The sequence below is a fragment of the Alternaria triticimaculans genome, assembly GCF_023758025.1.
Source record: "Alternaria triticimaculans strain BMP 0046 chromosome Unknown scaffold_18, whole genome shotgun sequence".
Taxonomy (NCBI): Eukaryota; Fungi; Ascomycota; class Dothideomycetes; order Pleosporales; family Pleosporaceae; genus Alternaria; species Alternaria triticimaculans.
The window spans coordinates 68,962-87,465 of NW_026055975.1; the positions used below are offsets into that span (position 1 = coordinate 68,962).

The 18,504-nt window shown below is 52.3% G+C and overlaps 8 protein-coding genes across 8 annotated transcripts; 4 read left to right on the forward strand and 4 right to left on the reverse strand.

Annotated features, from left to right (window-relative positions):
- Nucleotides 1-236: 236 nt before the first annotated feature.
- On the forward strand, nt 237-1,394 carry J4E78_008991 (uncharacterized protein; the record flags this gene model as incomplete). The annotated part of the gene is made up of 5 exons (XM_049369589.1): nt 237-302; nt 355-376; nt 466-534; nt 588-679; nt 729-1,394. 5 exons carry the CDS (start codon nt 237-239, stop codon nt 1,392-1,394), a joined length of 915 nt encoding a protein of 304 aa, XP_049218550.1.
- Nucleotides 1,395-1,682: 288 nt separating this feature from the next.
- J4E78_008992 (uncharacterized protein) lies at nt 1,683-3,297 on the forward strand (the record flags this gene model as incomplete). Its single annotated transcript, XM_049369590.1, has 3 exons — nt 1,683-1,872; nt 1,925-2,457; nt 2,509-3,297. 3 exons carry the CDS (start codon nt 1,683-1,685, stop codon nt 3,295-3,297), a joined length of 1,512 nt encoding a protein of 503 aa, XP_049218551.1.
- A 221-nt stretch (nt 3,298-3,518) lies between these two features.
- On the forward strand, nt 3,519-4,910 carry J4E78_008993 (uncharacterized protein; the record flags this gene model as incomplete). The annotated part of the gene is made up of 1 exon (XM_049369591.1): nt 3,519-4,910. One exon carries the CDS (start codon nt 3,519-3,521, stop codon nt 4,908-4,910), a length of 1,392 nt encoding a protein of 463 aa, XP_049218552.1.
- Nucleotides 4,911-5,314: 404 nt separating this feature from the next.
- Nucleotides 5,315-6,380, forward strand: J4E78_008994 (uncharacterized protein; the record flags this gene model as incomplete). The annotated part of the gene is made up of 2 exons (XM_049369592.1): nt 5,315-6,150; nt 6,356-6,380. 2 exons carry the CDS (start codon nt 5,315-5,317, stop codon nt 6,378-6,380), a joined length of 861 nt encoding a protein of 286 aa, XP_049218553.1.
- Nucleotides 6,381-8,344: 1,964 nt separating this feature from the next.
- Nucleotides 8,345-9,721, reverse strand: J4E78_008995 (uncharacterized protein; the record flags this gene model as incomplete). The annotated part of the gene is made up of 3 exons (XM_049369593.1): nt 8,345-8,900; nt 8,951-9,486; nt 9,542-9,721. The coding sequence occupies 3 exons, from the start codon at nt 9,719-9,721 to the stop codon at nt 8,345-8,347; spliced, it is 1,272 nt and encodes a 423-aa protein (XP_049218554.1).
- A 1,110-nt stretch (nt 9,722-10,831) lies between these two features.
- Nucleotides 10,832-12,220, reverse strand: J4E78_008996 (uncharacterized protein; the record flags this gene model as incomplete). The annotated part of the gene is given in 4 exon segments (XM_049369594.1): nt 10,832-11,821; nt 11,836-11,898; nt 11,963-12,099; nt 12,217-12,220. The coding sequence occupies 4 exon segments, from the start codon at nt 12,218-12,220 to the stop codon at nt 10,832-10,834; spliced, it is 1,194 nt and encodes a 397-aa protein (XP_049218555.1).
- A 1,532-nt stretch (nt 12,221-13,752) lies between these two features.
- Nucleotides 13,753-15,429, reverse strand: J4E78_008997 (uncharacterized protein; the record flags this gene model as incomplete). Its single annotated transcript, XM_049369595.1, has 1 exon — nt 13,753-15,429. One exon carries the CDS (start codon nt 15,427-15,429, stop codon nt 13,753-13,755), a length of 1,677 nt encoding a protein of 558 aa, XP_049218556.1.
- Nucleotides 15,430-16,602: 1,173 nt separating this feature from the next.
- J4E78_008998 (uncharacterized protein) lies at nt 16,603-18,286 on the reverse strand (the record flags this gene model as incomplete). Its single annotated transcript, XM_049369596.1, has 4 exons — nt 16,603-17,383; nt 17,434-17,554; nt 17,722-18,076; nt 18,098-18,286. 4 exons carry the CDS (start codon nt 18,284-18,286, stop codon nt 16,603-16,605), a joined length of 1,446 nt encoding a protein of 481 aa, XP_049218557.1.
- Between the last annotated feature and the right edge of the window lie 218 nt (nt 18,287-18,504).

Consider the following 18,504-nt stretch of genomic DNA (forward strand, 5'->3'; position numbering starts at 1 on the left):
TCGATCGATCAAAGCTATAATGAACATAGTGTCACAAGAAAACATAGCATGAATGAACGAATTGAAGCGTGAAATGCTGAGCAAATCAATGGGAGGTTGTGTGATGAGTACCTTGTGGACTTCGGAATCCGTCGGTATCGTTCCGCTGGATTTCAGGGTCCACGCCAAGCACCCCACCAGTGTCATCTTTCGTCCGTGTTTACTGACGCGGGAACTGTAACGAGACAATCGGCATTATGGCAAAACCTCAATTCCTGTCTGGTGACAAGAAAGCCATAGACGAGTTCTTGGACAAATTCGATGTATGCGCCTAGAATCTCCGGTTGCCAGATACTTTACTGACGAGATGCTAAGGTCTTCCTCTTTGACTGCGATGGTATGCGCCAGCCTTGTTCCTACGATCATGTCTCTCGCTCGCGACCACTATAGTACCCGTGGCCATCTACTGATCGTGACGAAGGATAGGCGTCCTCTGGTCCGGCGATCACCTGTACGAGAAGGTGCCAGAAACCCTTGAGATGCTGAGGAGTAAAGGTAAGACGCTCACCTCTAGGCAGCATGATTACATTCCAACTAAGTAACCCCAGGGAAACAACTCGTCTTTGTCACAAACAACAGCACCAAGTCGCGCGCAGACTACAAGAAGAAGTTCGAAAAACTTGGTATCCCCGCCCAGGTGGTAAGTAAGCAGGAGCCCAAAGTATGACCACCAGCTGACACGATATCAGGAAGAAGTCTTCGGATCGTCCTACAGCGCCGCCGTATACATCGCTCGCATCCTCAAGCTCCCCGCGCCGAAGAACAAAGTATTCGTGCTAGGAGAGTCGGGCGTAGAACAGGAGCTCGAAGCTGAAGGTGTCCCATACATTGGTGGTACAGACCCTGCCTACCGGCGCGAGTTCCGGCAGCCAGAGGACTTCGAGGCTATTGCGGACGGCAGTCTGCTCGATCCAGATGTCGGTGTCGTGCTGAGTGGTCTGGACTTCCACTCCAACTACTTGAAGACGGCGATTGCGTTCCAGTACCTACAACGTGGCGCGGTATATCTCGCGACCAACATCGACAGCACATTGCCAAATGCGCACTCTCTGTTCCCCGGTGCTGGCGCATCAGGTGCTGCGCTTGAGAGAGCTATTGGTCGAGCCCCGTTGTCTTTGGGTAAGCCGAGTCAGGCGATGATGGACGCGATAGAAGGCAAGTTCAAGTTCGACCGAAGCAGAACATGCATGGTGGGCGACAGATTGAACACGGATATCCAGTTCGGCATCGACGGGAAGCTGGGCGGAACTCTGGCTGTGCTTACCGGCGTTAGCAAGAAGGAGGACTTCCTGGCTGAGGGTGCGACAACTGTTCCGATGGCTTATGTGAACGCGCTGGGTGACCTCATGGGCTGAGGAATGATGTGATGAGAGCAGGGCTGCACCTAGAAGCAGGGTTGCAAGGGCATAGATAGGGTTCGGTATAGAATACAGGGAAACGATGCTAAGACTCGCATGCCATTCTGAACCGCTGGGTCTGGGAACATGGCAAGTAATGATGACCCAATCAGACACGCGAACAGCGCGTGCGCTACATGTGGCTAGCGTGCTATACGCGTGCACGCGAACGCGCCTGCCACTTTAACACCCCCATCAACCGTGGAGACGTGCAAGCCGCCGAACAACGCACGAAACCTCAACATCATGATCCGCCACGACTACTCTCGAGTTGACCCCAAGCGACGCGCGCAAATTGATCCTAAGAGGCAACAATTTAAGAAAGCAGAGTTCCAGCAGCAGAACTATGAACACCGACTGAACTTCTACACGCTGCCACCCACCGCAGAGATTACACTGGAAGAATTTGAGACATGGGCAATCAACAGACTGAAGGGTATGCACCTTTCATCACGATTACCTGATCGTGCTAACAGTGTGCGCTGCAGTCCTCTCCGAACTCGAAGCATGCAGTTTCCGCAACAAAGGCCCCGAAGAGACCGCCGAGTACATGAAGAGCATACTGGAGAAATACCTACCGCTGCGATCGGACTCGTCACGAAGCCAGAAACTACAAGAAGAGCGGAGGAGAGACCACTATTCACACTTCATACTGCGCCTTGCGTTTTCGTCAACAGAGGACCTGCGACGGCGGTTTTCGCGGCTAGAGACTATGCTGTTTACGCTGCGGTTCAAGGATGATGATCTGCGGGAGCGGCAACAATTTGTCAATAGCCTCAATCTGGATTGGACAGAGGTCAAGGAAGATGAGAAGCGGGAGCTGAGGGATGAGTTGCATGCGGCGAGTGGTATCAAGAAGACGGAGGATCAGGAGTGGTTCAAGGTTGATTGGGAGAGGGTACCTGAACTTATTGCGCAACGGAAGGTACTCTTGAAGAGGGGAATGGCGTATGTTCCGCAACGAGAACAGATGAGTCTGGTGGTTGCTGAGTTTACGAAGAAGCTGGACGAGGCACTAGAGGTACGGACTCCGCTACACACATCACGGGAGGCATTACTAACAAACACGTAGCTAACAGCCCGCGCCCTCCCCCGCCTCGACGAAGACGACCGCCTCGCCCCCATCCTCGCCCACCTCTCCCAATCCTTCACAACGCCCGACGCCGCCTACTCCACCTCCGACGCCAACATCGACGGTCTCTCCACCATCACCGCAAACAGCATCGACACACTCTCCCAACACTTCCCCCTCTGCATGCGCAACCTGCACAACAGACTGCGCGACGACTCGCATCTCAAGCACTTCGGGCGTCTACAATACACCCTCTTCCTCAAAGGCATCGGCCTCAGCCTCGACGAATGCCTCGTCTTCTGGCGCCGCAGCTTCAAGCTCATCACCGACGAGAAATTCCAAAAAGAATACAAATACAACATCCGCCACGCCTACGGCGACGTAGGCGGCGACGCAAACCGTCGCGGCCGCGGCTACACACCGTATTCATGCCAGAAGCTCCTCACCGAGGCCCTGCCTGGGGCTGGTCAATCGCACGGCTGCCCTTACCGCACATTTACCCCGGAAAACCTGCTCACGATGTTGCAGCGTGTGGGTGTTAATGATAGGGATGTGCTCAAGACGGTTAAAGAGGATGTGGGGAAACAGAGGTATCATGTTGCGTGTAATAGAGTGTTTGAGTGGAGTCACAAGAAGGAGATTAAGAAGGTCAAGGAGGAGGGGAGCTGGAGTAGTAATGATTTGGATACGATTGTGCATCCGAATACGTATTTTAAGAGGAGTTGGTTGTTGAAGCATTTGGGGGAGGGGAATGCGGGGGTTGTTGGGGGGGAGAAGATGGAGGAGTAGGGGGTTATGTTCTTAGTAGAATTGTATTTCAATGCCAGTTCATGCTGACTTTCAGCGACTTTCATCATACTTTTACGAGACGATTGGATTCCGTGAGGTAGTCGCAGCTTCCTAAGGCGCTATGGCATCTGTGCGTTTTTCGGTTAGTCGCCTATTTCGACACTCGCGCGAGCTCCTACCTTCACAATTCTCCAACTCCATATTCTGCCATCATTTCCAGCATGAGTTGGAATGTAGAAAAATCCATTGAGTTGCACAACCAGATTGTTGCCCATGCGCTCTCACATCTTCCGCCTGGACACCAACCCAACGTCGAGCGTGATTGGTTCGCCACACACCGGCTGGATCCAGCTTCCACGAAATCTGAATTCGATCTTGACGATGATCTCGTAGAATTCCTATCTGACGTCAAAATCGTCGCACCCGAATATAACGGTCATCTTTTAGATTTCTGTCCAGTTCTCGTCGGCGTTGTAAACCCTCGCGGTGATCACGGGCTGCGACCCCAGTCGTGGGAAGGATCTCGCGATCACGCTGGCCTCATCTCGCTATACCACAATGAAGGTCCCTATCCAGGCGGCTTGGTCTACAGCCTGGATACGCGACAGGTTACCTACTTGAAGGATGCGTCTACCTCACCCTTTGAGCCAGAGCTTCCGTGGGCCAATTTGAACGACGTCCTACAACTCTATTGGAACTGCATCGAGTCCGGGAAGTTCGTTATAGACGCCGGGAATTTCTTTGGATACAGCAATCCAGGGTGGAGGATCGAGCATTGTACGGAGAAAGAGATGGATCAGATGTTGGATGTGTGGGGTAGCTTGGTCGATTTAATTGCGAAGAAAATGCCTGCATCCGGCACGCATGGAAGACGAAACAACGCTCAAGACAAAATGGAGGACGAAGGACCCCGACGCAAGAAGAGAAGGACGCAAGAAGTAGGCTTGGTTTCTACCGAGGTCTTGAACATGTACCCAGCGATCCCGCCGTTCGTGCGCGCCTTCCTTTCGAGAGCTAAGAAACCTCCGTTCAAATCCATCGCGCCACAGCTCGATGTTCCTGATGAGGCTTTCGTTCATCGTATAGGAGCACAGATGCAAAAGAAGGACCCACAAGCTACTCTCATAGAGTCTCAGACCGAGGTTATAGGAGAACGTTTATTTCTGCTTTTCCCGTGGCGCACACAAGGCATGCCGCTCATTTCCGAATGCGACCAGCTGCGTTGGGAGCCTACCAACCGATCTGGAATTTTGGACAATCGGGGAGGACTATACATTCATCACAACAAGTTCTACTCACATTGCAGCACATTACTACTTCCATTTCCTGTGGGGGGTAACGGTCATGTTCTCCGAGGTGACGACACCAAAGTGGAGGAGCCGGGCCAGGACGTGCTGTATGATCTTGGCCTGCGCGAACCTTTCCTACCTGACATCGGAACGCCGCTGATTCCTATACTGCTCAACTGGTGGGAGCAAGTCGAAAATGACTCCTGGGCTGTTGACAAGAATGGAGTTGCAGGAGGAGGCGAGCTTTGGAAGAAGGCGGATACCGAGCAACATGCGGAGGACTTCCAAATCGAGTGGGGAATGCGTCTGGCCGATCTATACTAGTTGTTGCGCATCGCCAGATCGGTAACGACGAGGCTTGGATACGTGGCAGTTTGCGGATACATGCATGATTGCTTGAGCCAAGACGCGATGGTGCGGTGTCACGCCCTGCGAGTTTGTCAACAACAAACATGTACCTGCTCTACTCATTATAGGACGATATGTCTGGCAAAAGATGCTCAGGGAACTACGATCAGCCAACGATGAGCGACCGGGCTTCATCCACGTTCATTGGGGACAATACCCACGGGTCTACCCTGAACCAAGGGTCTATCGTCACTGGAGATGGCTCACACGTCGGTAACATAAACCATTTTCACACGGCTACACAGGAGGATTTCGCGCGCAAATCATGTCTGAGAGACCTTCTGGCAGCTTTGGGGGATGATCCAGACGACTATCGGCAGATGCTCGAAGACCGCAAAGGACCGAAAACACTGGGCACTTGTGAGTGGGTCTCGGAAACCGATGCATACAAGAGCTGGATCGCGAAGTCTTCCGGCCTACTATGGATCTCCGGAGATGCCGGCAAGGGGAAGACTATGCTTTCTCTCCATCTCGTCAGCAGCCTGAAAAGCGACTCTTCAGCTGCGCATGTCGTCCACTTCTTCAGCAGTCGAGATCAAGGAAGGAACAATGGTGCTTCTATCCTCCGCGGCCTTATCTATCAACTGCTTTCCCAACGTCCATCGCTTTTCAAGCATGTCTTGGATGACTACGACAAGCATGGTACTAGTCTTTTCGATGACAGAAAGTTTCAAGCCCTCTGGACCATCTTCGCTCGGATGTTATACGACAAAAACATCATACCCATTACATGCATTCTCGACGGTTTAGACGAGTGCGACGAAGACGGTCTCGAGGACTTCTGGGTGAAGATCAAGAGCCTATATGATACAGATCTTGAACGGGAAGTGGAACAATTTTCTCACCACTTGAAGCTTCTCGTTGTCAGTCGCAATCACCCTTACTCTATTGAGCAAGCAATGCATGCATTCCCCCGACTGCGTCTTGAACCCGACAACGAGCCGCAAATTGGATCTGATATCTCCAAGTTCATCGACGATCGCATGGCTGATCTACGCTGCCCAAGAGAGACATACGCATACATCAAGAGGAAGTTGTCTTCTCGGTCGGAAGGCACCTACCTGTGGGTCAGCTTTGCTATCAACGCCTTGAAAAAGGTTCGGGTCATCGACATGGAAAGCACTGTCAACGCTTTTCCACGTGGTCTCGACGCCATGTATCGTCGCATGGTGCTGGTGATATCAGAGCGCGAACGAGGTAGAGTTATAGAAATACTCCGATGGGTAGTCATTTCCGTCCGGCCACTCACACTTCGCGAGCTCGCCGTCGCCGTGAATACAAATCCCGCAAGGGGCCAAACGCTCGAGGAGGCCGTCTGTGATGAAGTCACCTATGCCGGAGACTTATTGACCATGAACAAGAAGCTCTGCGCGGACGACCAAGTAGTGAGCCTTGTACACTCATCGGTTCTGGACTTCTTTCGGTCTATCCCTCAACATGATATCAGCCTAGAAAGCTTTAGTCTCCAGGCGACAGCCACATACGCTCACGTGGCTCACCGCCTCCTCGATTACACTCTCCAGTCTTTGCTTACTCTGGCCCCCTCCGAACATGAAAGTACGAATCGCGATAGCCCGGTCCCGATCCAATGGAAAGAATATCCTCTTCTCGACTATGCACTTACTTATGGCATTCGACACTTACTGCAAAGTGGAGACGTTAAGCTTTTCGGAGACCACCATCGGCTACTGAACCCAGCCGAACAGTATCACATCTTGTGGTTGCAGCATACATTGCATGCAATGCACGGCTATTGGCCCCGAAAGAGAGTCACTATCGCACATCTGGCAGCCTTCGAGGGTCTTACCAATGTTCTCGACTACCTTCACACAGAGCAAGACGTTGACGTAAATGTCCAAGATGGCGATGGGCGAACTTTGTTGTTCTATGCCACCATGCGCCACAAGTTGGACACTGTGGCCTGGTTAATGAGCCGAGATGCAGATCCAAGCGCTCAGGACGTGGCTGGACAGACCCCCTTGCATCTTGCTGCGAGCTTCTACGGAACCGAAATGGTGGAAATTCTCACCCGTCACGAATCACGAACACGTAGCCATTCTTCCACCCACAGCGCAAATGGTGATGTCGAAAGTTTCCTACGTCAGGAGAATCAACTATTCAACCATGATTTAATTGATATTACCAGCAAGAGGCTTAAATGTGGCGGAACGCCTGCTCATATTGCTGCGACTGCTGGAAATGCTGACGCACTAAAACTCATACTCGACTGGTTCCTGCGTGAAGGTGGATCGATCAACGAAGCTGACGCGAATGGTCGTACTATCCTCCACCAACTGGTAGCCGGTAACCCATGGATCCCACGGTCCTCTTGGCATGTTTTGAACCAATCATTCAGATCTTTCGACGACTTCAATCTCGACATCCTGGACAATCATGGAGAGTCTGCTCTGCACATCGCATCAAAAAATTACGAGCTGACATACTTTTTGAGGCATTGGGAGGACTTCGATGGAAATGCGGAATTCGAACATGGAAGATGCGACTCGGTTTTCGCACTTATAGATATATTCGGCGCAGTTGTCGACATCCGAACTACCACTGGAGTAACCCCGCTACACCTCGCCTGCGAAATGGGGAATTTCAACTTGGTCGCTTGCCTTCTCCGCAAGGGAGCTAATCCGCGCTCATGTGATCAGTCTGGACAAAACGCACTGCACTGGCTTTGTAGCCAAATGCAACGCTGCAATGATAGCAGACCCAGGATCTTATCCATACTACTGCAGGACATTACTCTGGTGGATATTGAAGCTAAAAGAGCCGACGGTCAAACAGCTCGAGACCTTGCTACCAAGTGTGACGATGACTATGTTGAGTATACATGTTATTATGAGAAGGACTCGAAACTAAGTCGCTATGGGAACGACCAGAAACTAAATCTCGCGATGCGCGCGACCCCACAGCGCAAGTCCCTGAGCGCAGAGGTACGCTGGGTCGAGCGAAAATACTTCCTCTATTGGGCCTTCGAAGAGCTTCAGAGTCTCATCGATTGTAGCCTCATCATCATCAAAGGCGAGGGGTCAAAGAAAGATTTGGAGTTTCTGGAGCGAATAGTCAGCAAGCATCCGTATTTACAGCATTGGCTAGATAAGAGACGCCGGTACCAGGAATCTGAAGCGAGCAACTAATGACTGATCGGGTGTAGCTGCTGGCCACTTTTCGGGTGTGGTTGCATGACTGAGATGCAAGTATGGGAGCTTTGCATGGGGAAGGAAGAAGTGAAGATGTCAGCAGCGAACGAGCCGTATTTCCATGACTTGAATAGCATTTCATCGACTGGATGATACCGAGGAATGATGTATCCCAGACTGAGCCTTCTCCGGTATCAACCTTCATTTCTTGAAGATCTCAATAGGAAAGGCATCAGCGATCGCCTGATAACCGGCAACACTCGGATGCAACCCATCACCACTATCGTACCTCTTATCCAACCTCTCCGCATTCGTCTTATCCGCAACTATACTCGCAATGTCAACCGTGAAATCATAGTTCCCACTCTCCAAGATCCACTTATTCACCCTCTTCCTCGTCTTCTCCCTCTCAACACCCTGATACCCATTACCAGCAAAAGGCGCAATCGTACCGCCGATAGTCGTGTAACCAGCCGTCTTCGCATCAGCAGAAATCTGCTTGAACGCTGCAATGAGGCGGTCGCCAACGGAAGTTTGTGCGGCAGCGGTGTTGGCATTACCGCCGATGTCGTTGACGCCTTCGAAGACCATGACCCATTTCACGCCTGGTTGCTCGATGGCGTCGCGCTTGTAGCGGGTCAGGAGGGGTGGGCCGAGACCGCCGCTGAGGACGGTGTTGCCGCCGGCGGCCTGGTTGCAGACGGCGATGTTGGTGTGGTTGGTGGATTGGAGACGGGCGAGTACGAGGTCGGGCCAGCTGCGGTGGTATTAGACGGGAAGTAGTTTGCGGGGTTGAGTAGTGCTTACCGGTTGTTCTTGTTGTCGTCTGAACCTCTTCCGTCGGTGATGCTGTCACCGAGGACCATCAGAGAGCGCGTGGTGGTTGGTACGTAGGCTTGTACTGCGCTGACGAAGTACCAGTGTACGCTTTGAGTACCAGAGAAATTCGTAGCATTGACCTTGTTTCCACTGACGAACCAGCTCGTCGTCCTACTGCCGGGATGACCAGTGATGCTGCTGCCGCTCTGACCTTGCTGGCTGTACAAGCTCACAGTGAGCATGCTTTGAGGCTTGACTTCGAAGGCAATCTCATCGCTGGTAATGACCTGGCCCTTGGGTACCGTGAAGCTGGACTTGCCACCAACGGTAATGGCTGCGAGGGGTGAGGCTTGCATGCCACTGACGCCCGCAGCGCCACCTGCAGGAAGACCGACAGAGCCTGCGGTGATGGGAAGATCCGAGCCACCGAACGTGTTGGAAATGGTGATCTTGATCTTCGGCGCGCCAACGGACATGTGGAGGGTTTGGCGGAGCGTTGCATCGCGCATTACGCTTCCGGAACTCTGTAATCATGTTAGCATTTCTGGAATTCAACCTTGGATAGTTCAGATCGCATACAAAAGGCGCTGGCGGCATGTTGCTCGCTTCCACCAACTGCGGCATGCTCGTCCAGGTATTGATCCAATGCGAGCCATCCTGTCTCTTCTCAATCGCATCAATTGCACGACCATTAACGGTGGGAGGAAATAAAGAAAGCGTCGCAAACGCGACAGAAAGAAGTGATGTGTAAAACATCATGGCAAGAAACAAAGTTTCAATCGACTGGGATGATGTTGTCGCAATGCGGCTGACGACCGGTATTTGAACAGTTCATCTGGCATTTCGAATTAAGCATTTCGGTCATATTGCGTATGTACTGCAATTAGTTCCCAATTTCAGCAAAAGCGACTGCTCTGTCAATGCGGCAGGCGCAAATGATGTGGGGAGTCAGTCGTTCAGCGGGCGGACGTTTGGAAGTAATTAATCCGGCAGGGTGTACGGTGGCCGTGCTATAGCCAGTGCCTTTTGTCCTGGGGAGAATAGCCGGAGGCTTGGTCGACTTCGAGATTGGTCCATGTAGTGGTCTCACGAAGGACTGCCGAAGGTAATGTGAGATTGATGCTTGTGAGTGCATCGTCACTATGCTGAGAGTCGGGTGGGCATTAGCTGAGTGCACAGCATTGCAGCTCTATTGTGCGGACGAGTGATAGGATAAGGGGCGTCTGGTACTTATGTGGATGAAGTTACGGGTGAGCTCGCATTGAGCGTTGACGAAGGTGGCTCCAGGACAGATTGAGCGTCCATCGTGCAGGCACGAAAGTTGTGGTAGTAGCGACGCGCTTAGGTTCGTGTGTGAAGGAGAAGTCCGAGCCCTGGAGAGGACAAATGGGTATGACGTCATGACTCTGCCCTTTAGCATGAGGCCTATCCAGAATTTCTACACAGCACTGCCGAGTGAAAGTAAACTTGGGCGTGGCATCTAGTATCGCATTGGTCTTGGGCAGAGCGCAGCTCGATGATTGTGGACAATCGTTGCACGTGACGCGGTGGAGCTCCTTCGTGCACGGACCGCCGCGCTTTCAATCAGTTCCACGCCTCGCGTCTTGTTTCATCTATCACGCCATCAGACGACGTCGAGGCGCAACCAACCCTTAATACTACAGATCATCATATCCGCACGTCCTGCCGAGTCGGTATTGATCAAATGACACGTCGCGAATGTGCTATGCGTGCCGCAGGGCATACCAGTCGGGATCAGGATCGTGCAGCTATCTACGGGACCACGACGCGTATGTATTCCCGATGCAAGGCTTTGCGATACTTGGATGAATGCGAATTAATTACATTTTTAGTATTTTGTATGGTCGTCTACGGCACCTGAGTGTTCATTGCAACCTCGACAATATCCGTCGCGATCCTGTCGTGTTCATAAACACCAGAGCGACTCGTATCCCAAGACATTTTCTCTTTGTTGTATCGTTCAACAGCCTTTAGAAACTTACGATGCAACTCTCCCAATCGCGGAAATTGTGCATTGGTACGCTTGGACTGTTTCTTCTTCGCACAGCTGATGTTCATCAAGCGCACCAATTCTGCCCATGCAAGGAGTTTGAGGAAAGCGTCCTCATTTGAAAAGAAGCGGCTTCGCATAGCGGGATTCCACCCTTGGAAGAGTTGGACGGCGGGACGTACTACGCCTCCAAACCAATCGGGCTCTGCACGATTACCTTCCCATAGACGAAAGATCTCTTCGGCATGGACATCGACGTAGTCCTTGAGTAGACGAAGCTGCGTGACAGCAACGCCCTCCTCCGTACTGCATATTATGCCCTTACTCCGCTGTGGGAACTCGAGGGTGACCTCCTCTCGTAATGGATTGACTTGCAACTCAAAGATCTGTTCGATGTCATTGCCGATGCGCTCAGCCAGACTCCGCTTACACAAGGACATCTGGCATACTGGACACCTGCCGATCTTCTCGTCAAGCGTACGCAGATTGTCCATGAGACATCGATCATGCATAGAGCAACCGCAAGGAGGTGCTATGACAGGATTCTTGTCTGCGTCATGGTAAGACTTGAAGCACAACTGGCAATTCCCAGTAGGTGTAGGGTCTTTCCAAGAATTTGGTACAGCACAACGCTCAAGGAAATCCACCTGATCAGGAAGTGAAGACGGGATGGTTTCGGAAGCCTTGTGGAAACGTGAGCTTAATCGTTCGGTGTCGTGTGCAGGAGTAGACGTACTAGGGGGTGCCTCTGTACAGCGAACGCTGAAGCGTTTGGCCTTGGCCTCCAACTCCGACCTCGTATCCCAAGTTCGACCTTCAAGCTTCTTTAGCGTTGCAGTATGCCGTTGCTGTGGTGGCTTACCTGGAAGTTCGACTGGCGACCCACGCGTGGGAAGTTCAATTGGCGATCTACGCGCGGGAAGTTCTGCCACTGGTCTAAGAGTTGCTGACGCATCAAAACCGAAAGAATTCGCTCCATCGCCGTTCACGTAGAAAGTCGACGGTAGTAGCTCTTCGCTACCCTGCTCAACCACCCATTGAGGTGGGTTGCCCTGGTACCATTCGTCATAGGCAAACGGTGGCGACCTTTCGCTTTTAATGGTCCCAACACTGGACTGCCCGCTCACTACAGATAGGTTAGTGGATGTGGGAGGGCTCGTCTTGTTCGTGTACAGACCAGTCACACCCAGCATATCTCTAGCCCTTGCTACACTTGCATCTGTCTGGATTCCGGGAAACATACCCATCGTGGCCTGGGCATCTGCATAGATCGAGGACGTATCGTGAACGGAATCGACCCGATGATGGCGCGTGTGCGGCACGGCTGGTGAGGTTGCGCGCGTGGATGGGGGAGCCGAGCCCATGGGCGTGCTATCACGCGAAGAGCTACCGTGTTGAGAGATCAAGACCGATGGACGACCTTTCTGCCATACTTGAGGGGGCATTTCTGGCTCCCGTGCTGGAATCGAAGCACTGCGATGACGGCCTGGGATGATCGAAGATATACGCTCGGCAGTGTCACGTATCCTCGTCTCTAGCGAGGCTCGTGGCCTAGACTTCTCCCCAGTATGTCCGGACGAGCTTGGCCGCGAATCAGGCACGGAACTGGACGTTACAGACATGGATGTCATGGAACCGGATAACAAGTCTACACTGGGTGTGTAAGCCGGGGGCTCATCGCCATTCACGCCCTTCCACTGGTCTTTCGTAACAGTGTTCTTATCCTTGTGCATACAGAAGAACTCCGCACATTGCTCGACGATCTCAGGATGGCGCGGCGTCTGGTAGCTATGCTTCCTTGGTTGTGAGCAGCGGCATACGAAGTCTTTGTCCCGGCTGGTATAGTGAAAGTCTTCAACAAATACGCCTTCCATCGCCCATTTCGCTTCTCGGGCTGCGCGATACTTCCGGAAGTCAGCGAAATTGCAGGATTCAAGGCCATGGCGGTCGAGGTATAGCATTATGCTGGCGCTCAGATGCCTCGATTCGCATGCTACGGTGGACGTCCTCTCGCCATGTCGTCCCGCATCTGCACAGCGGCAGACGCGGGTGCGCTCCTCGCCAACGTAATGCAAGATGCGTTCCTCGGATGATAAAGAGGATAGGGAGTGGCGGTGGAGATCATCTGCGCGGCGGACTTCGACTGATCTTGTGCGCTTGCGGCGGACATAAACGTAATTACCCTTGTTGTGCGCGTAAGACTGCATCTTGCTATAAGAGTAACAAGACTTTGTGGATTGGCAGGTAGACGGGGATGTCTACTGGTAAATGTGACCCAGCGGTCTGTATAAAAGTACTGGAGTGACTATCTAGGTTCCAGGATCTGTGCATTCTTCCCCGAGTGAAGAGAACTACAACTAGGTTCTCCTTTCGTGACGTCGTGCACGCACCAAGTACAACGGCATCGTTAATACCAGAGACGTCACGAAGTTGACGTTGAGCACAGGCCTGCACAATGCGATTCATCGCAAGAGACCTTCAAACGCGTTGTGAGAAAGACACTGATACGATCAAACCATGGCTCGGTCACGAGGTCATGACGCGAAACCATTGTGTTTAGATGAGCGATGGTGGGTAACATTGCATATGAGTGGTAATCTTCGTTTCATCTTCTATTCGAAGTTGGCCACTATCATCAAGGACGCTGTTGTGGCCTTGCCAGACCTTTTGACAACCCTTCACATCGGCCGAAGCCACTGATGAGAATCGAACAGGTCGGAAACCCTTCTTACACTTCCAAACCGTCGTCCTCGAACAGATCGTCCAATGCTGAACCATTTTACTGGACGGCTTCTTCCGCATCCTCGAACAGTTCGTCCAAATTCGAATCATCAACCTCAGCACTCTCTTCCACGCTCAACGGCTCCTCAGTGGGCACTGATGGGCTCTCAGCCTTTTTCTTAGTAAACGCGGGATTCTTGTCTGGAATTCCAGACGGTTCATCGCTCTGCGAGATGATTACCTGCTCTGGTGAGAGCTGCAAACCCTGAGCCTCAAGATGTTTGATCTCCCAATATTCATTGAAGCGTGGCCAATTAGGCCACTTCTTCATACCCTCTAGACGCTCACAGTACTTGAGTTTGTGCTTGTAGTCTTTTAGCTTTTTAGCGACTTCCTCTTGAAATGCGGCCTCAGCGGCAGCAGCCTGCTCTTCTGGAGAAAGCTCAGAATCAACTTCAGAAGTAGACGCGACGTTCTGTTCAAGCGAATTCGGTGCCAGAATAGGTCCAGGTGCAGCTCCTGCATCGGTCGCATCGTGTGGCTGCTCTCGCCACTTCTTCCTCTGTTCCTGTCTCGCTTCTTTCTTCGGGCTGGTATCCGCCTTCTTTTCACTCCGTAATCGCTCTTTCTCTGCATGATGCGTCTTCTGGTCTTCCTTTTTATTGGGTGACTGTTCCGTCTTCCAAGTCATATGACTCTCATGCAAGTCGCCCTTCTTGACCAACTCTTCCATCTTTCTTTTCCACACCGATTTATTCCTAGAGATTGAAGCTCTCTTTCTTTCCTTTGTGACTCCTTCTGTGCAGCAGGCCCCGGTCAACCATTGGTGGTTGCATTTGTACATTCCGGTGACTTCGTGCGGCATGAAGTCCTCGAGCTCGCCGGGGTGTGGAGGAACCGAAACCTTGTCCAGGGGATGTGTTACCTGGTCTGGTCTGATGGGTTCTACCGGTATTGACGGGGCGAGGATAGATACAGGGGCTCTAGAAGTCTGGGGCTGTGGCAGTGGATTCTGCCCTGCTAGAACTTGACCAGATGTGGGCAGACGAGTCGTGACTGCGACATCCATCGGGGACGTCCCAGATGCAATGCCGCAATACTGGTCATAGGCAGCTACCATATCCTGGTCGACTAGAGTCCCAACTGCCTGAGCCGCTACAATCCGATCCCACCTTGCCCTAGTTTCAGCTGTATCTTGCTTGAACCTATTCGCAAACTCCACCTCGGCTCCAATCAAGCTCGCTTCGAAGGTTGTGATACGCTTCCATAGCGACTGGTTTTCTTTGCTAGTTTGGTCATACTCGCTCATCTGACGTCCTAGCTCTGCCATTTGGCGGTATGCGATATAACGTTTGTAGGAGGTTAGGGAGCGAAGGCGCCACACATCGCGTGGTACTAGCATCTCATCTTTCTGATCGACAGCAGATCCGATAGTGCCTTGATCGGCGGAAATGGCTGGTATGATCGTTATAACCGTTCCTTGGAGATCTGGATGCGCATTAATGAGCCACTGCTCTTGCTGAATGCGCGGCGTCGTTCGCGCGGCTTTCACATTCACAGCGGGGACTTGGGCACCGCGATGAAGCCCTTCTACTCCCGTCTGGTGAGAAGCACACCGTGTGGCTGCGACTGGAGTTGCGCTGTATTGGTGTGGTCCTTGTGTACCCACTAATGGCTGGATACGCTGTTGCTGCTGTTGCTGGCGCGGAACATTTGCGGTCACTGTAGGTACCATGGGGCCAGTTAGCCCATGACTACGCGTAGTCTGGGGTGTATGTACTCTCGGCGCATACTCGGGCCGTGTCGTTGGTGCAGGCTGCTGAACCGCCGTAGGCCCCATGGGGTGATTTGGCGCGTGACTATGCGCAGCCTGGGATGCATGTAGCCTCCACGCATAGTCAGGTTGTACCTCTCGAGCAGGGTGTCGGTTCACGTGAGATCCATAGCTTTGGTATAGATTCCCAAACCCCATCTGTGGAGCTGTCGGAGGCCGTGATGGGTGGCTGACACTATAATGCTGGTTGTTGCCGTGTATATACCCTAACGTGGAAGTATATAAGCCGTTCACGGAAGTCGTATATCCTGAGTTGACTTCCCGTGGGTTCAGTGGGACCGATGGGTGAGTATGCGGCGGGCTTAAGTACGGAGGATGGACAAGAGGTGACGATGGTGTTCGCGGAATGTAAAGCGAGGGTGTTTGGGTGTAGCAATCGTGGACGTCGCTGGAATCTTCAGGCGGCGTCCAAAGTCCATACTGGCGTTGGCGCTTGATCGGCCCAACTAATTCCTCTTCGTGCGCGCGCTTCGGTGGGCGCGGTAGCGTCGCAGGCGTAGATGGTAGCTGAGACATAACAGTATAACTACCAGCCGTGTGTATGGCGAGACGTTGTTGCTTGGAGACTTTTGGAAGCTCGCGAATTCGCGATCGAATTGTTGAGCGTGGCAGTGGATGGGTGGAGGTGGGTTCCAGAGGCTCCGGTGTTGCTGGAAGACCAGACCCACCGTCAGGACCAGCTAGCACATGATTCATTCGGTCACTATTGTTCTGGATACGGAGCGATGCCGGCGAAACGCACTGACGGTCACTCGGAAGTGGCAAGTGCTGTGTGGTTTTCACTTTCACTTTGCTTATGCTACCTTGCGTAGGTACGTGGTAGTCTATCCAGGAGCCTGTATTCATTGGAATGCATGCTAGATCGATGATATAATCAGGGGGGTTTTGTTTTGGTACTAACGTCTACATGAATAGGGTTCGTGGTCAGAGAGATCGTGTCGCTTGCCGCCTACATGGACGCTTGTATTGGAGAAACTAAACTGCATATTGGGACTTGGGGTATACATTGTCTTCTATACTACATATATGTGCCTATAGGACTCTGTGTATGCAGCAAAGTAATACGGATTATCTCTATTCGCGCGTTGAAAGGTGGTGCAAGTAGTCCAACGAAGTTCTCCTCCACTCCCAATCGTCCTCATCAGTGAAATTGTCACTGTCGTAGAGAGCCTCAAGATCGTGTTTTCCGTCGAACTCGAGATGCACTTTCAGTCCGTCGGCGCCATGTTGGTTGAGAATTGTGCCACGTTCAGTGTTGAAGAACATGTAGTTGCCTGGAATCTGGTTCACCTGAACTCCTGGTAACAGCTTCCTTGAATAGTCTTGTAGGGATTCATCCGGACCTGCTTTAGGCCAGTAGTCGCCTTTGGCGGAGCTCATGCCGCGGAAGGTCAAGGTCTTGAGATTTGGCCATGGTTCGGTGAAAGCTTGCTCTACCACCCGATGACGAAATCGGATATCAGGGGGGCATTTGACGTCTGCATCCGCTTTGATGTGCTCATCGACCTCGTCATGGCGGTCGACGAATATTTTCCGGTGTTCCAGCACGATCTCTACCGCGGTGAGACGAATAGATCGCAGCAGAGACGCCCATTGCTTCATTTGAGGGGCTTCGTAGTCAAGATCATTGGGTCTCTTGCGGAATCCATTGAACCAAACAGGCTTACACAGTAGCAAATGAGTGAGCGAGGCGAATTCAGGCCATGCTGCATCATGCCATAGGCCACCTCGGGGACCAATGTAGACCGGACATATAGTCTCTCCATACTCCGACAGCTCCAATTCGTGGCCTCTGAAGAACTCTGGTTCATCGAGAAGGCCGAGATCGAGACTGACGATAGTAGACGCTGAAGCCCTACAGATGGCCGAAACAAACTCCACAGGAACATAGCCTCTCAGACGTACATTCTGTACACTGGTTGCCGCCGGATGCCGGAGGCCCAGTTGAGCTGTGGGCGGCCCTCTCCGATCTTCGGATTAAGATGAATATATAAGCCAGTGGGTATCATCAAAAAGGTGTCCAAGTCTGGTATAGCCCTCTACCAGTATCAAAAAGGTCGTAAAATAAGAGTGAATGCAACATATCCTCGGCCTAGGGAAGCTCGGGCCAAGCCTCGCGGCTCGGCACCCGGGGATTACCCGGCGAGGTAGCTCTCCTCACAGTGATCAGGTAACAACAATAGCCCCACGTACGACCGTGGGATCTCCGATCTTCGGAGTACTCGCCAATAACCTCAATCGTACGGAGATTAGGGAGTGAGAGAATAGTGTTCCAGATGTCGGGCGGGCTCTCATGCGTCACCGTGAGGCACAGGTGTCGTACGACCGGCTTGATCCGATCCCAAGCTTCAGATTTGCCATTGGACGCATACATCTCCCTGATGGCAGCACGAAACTGCTCGTTTCTGGTGTCGTATTCGGCATCTACCCCGTCGTAATCGCGGTAGCACCATGGATGTAGCAAGTAGTCCTCCAGGTAGGCTCTGGGAGGCTGCTTGTGGGAAAGAGTGAAGCAGTTATCGTGGGCGTCTTGGCGGTGGAGCTCGATCTAGGAAGTGAAAGTCAGTACATGCTTCAGATACAGTGCTGAGTCACCAACACTTGTCCAGAGCGCAGACTGCGCAAACCCGCGATACCGTTTTGAAGCTCGTGCCAGCTGAGTCAGATCGTGAGGTCGCAGGTAGCTCATGACGTCGATGGTCAACTCGGCCGGCAGCTTATCGATCATGGCCTCCGCTTTCAATGAAGACACTGCCATGGTGGCGGCTCTGTTGCAGGGCACTACAGATGTATGTGGCTGTGGGGGAATGAGAGGCTGAAGATGGGCCCAACAGGCAGCCGTGACGCGATAAGACAATAATAGTGGGAGTGAGTGCGCATCAGAGGGAAGAGCGGAGGAGCGAAGCGCGTTATCACGTGCGCGATCCTGAAGTGAGACGACACTACAATAGAAAACTTGAGTTGCTGCATACAATG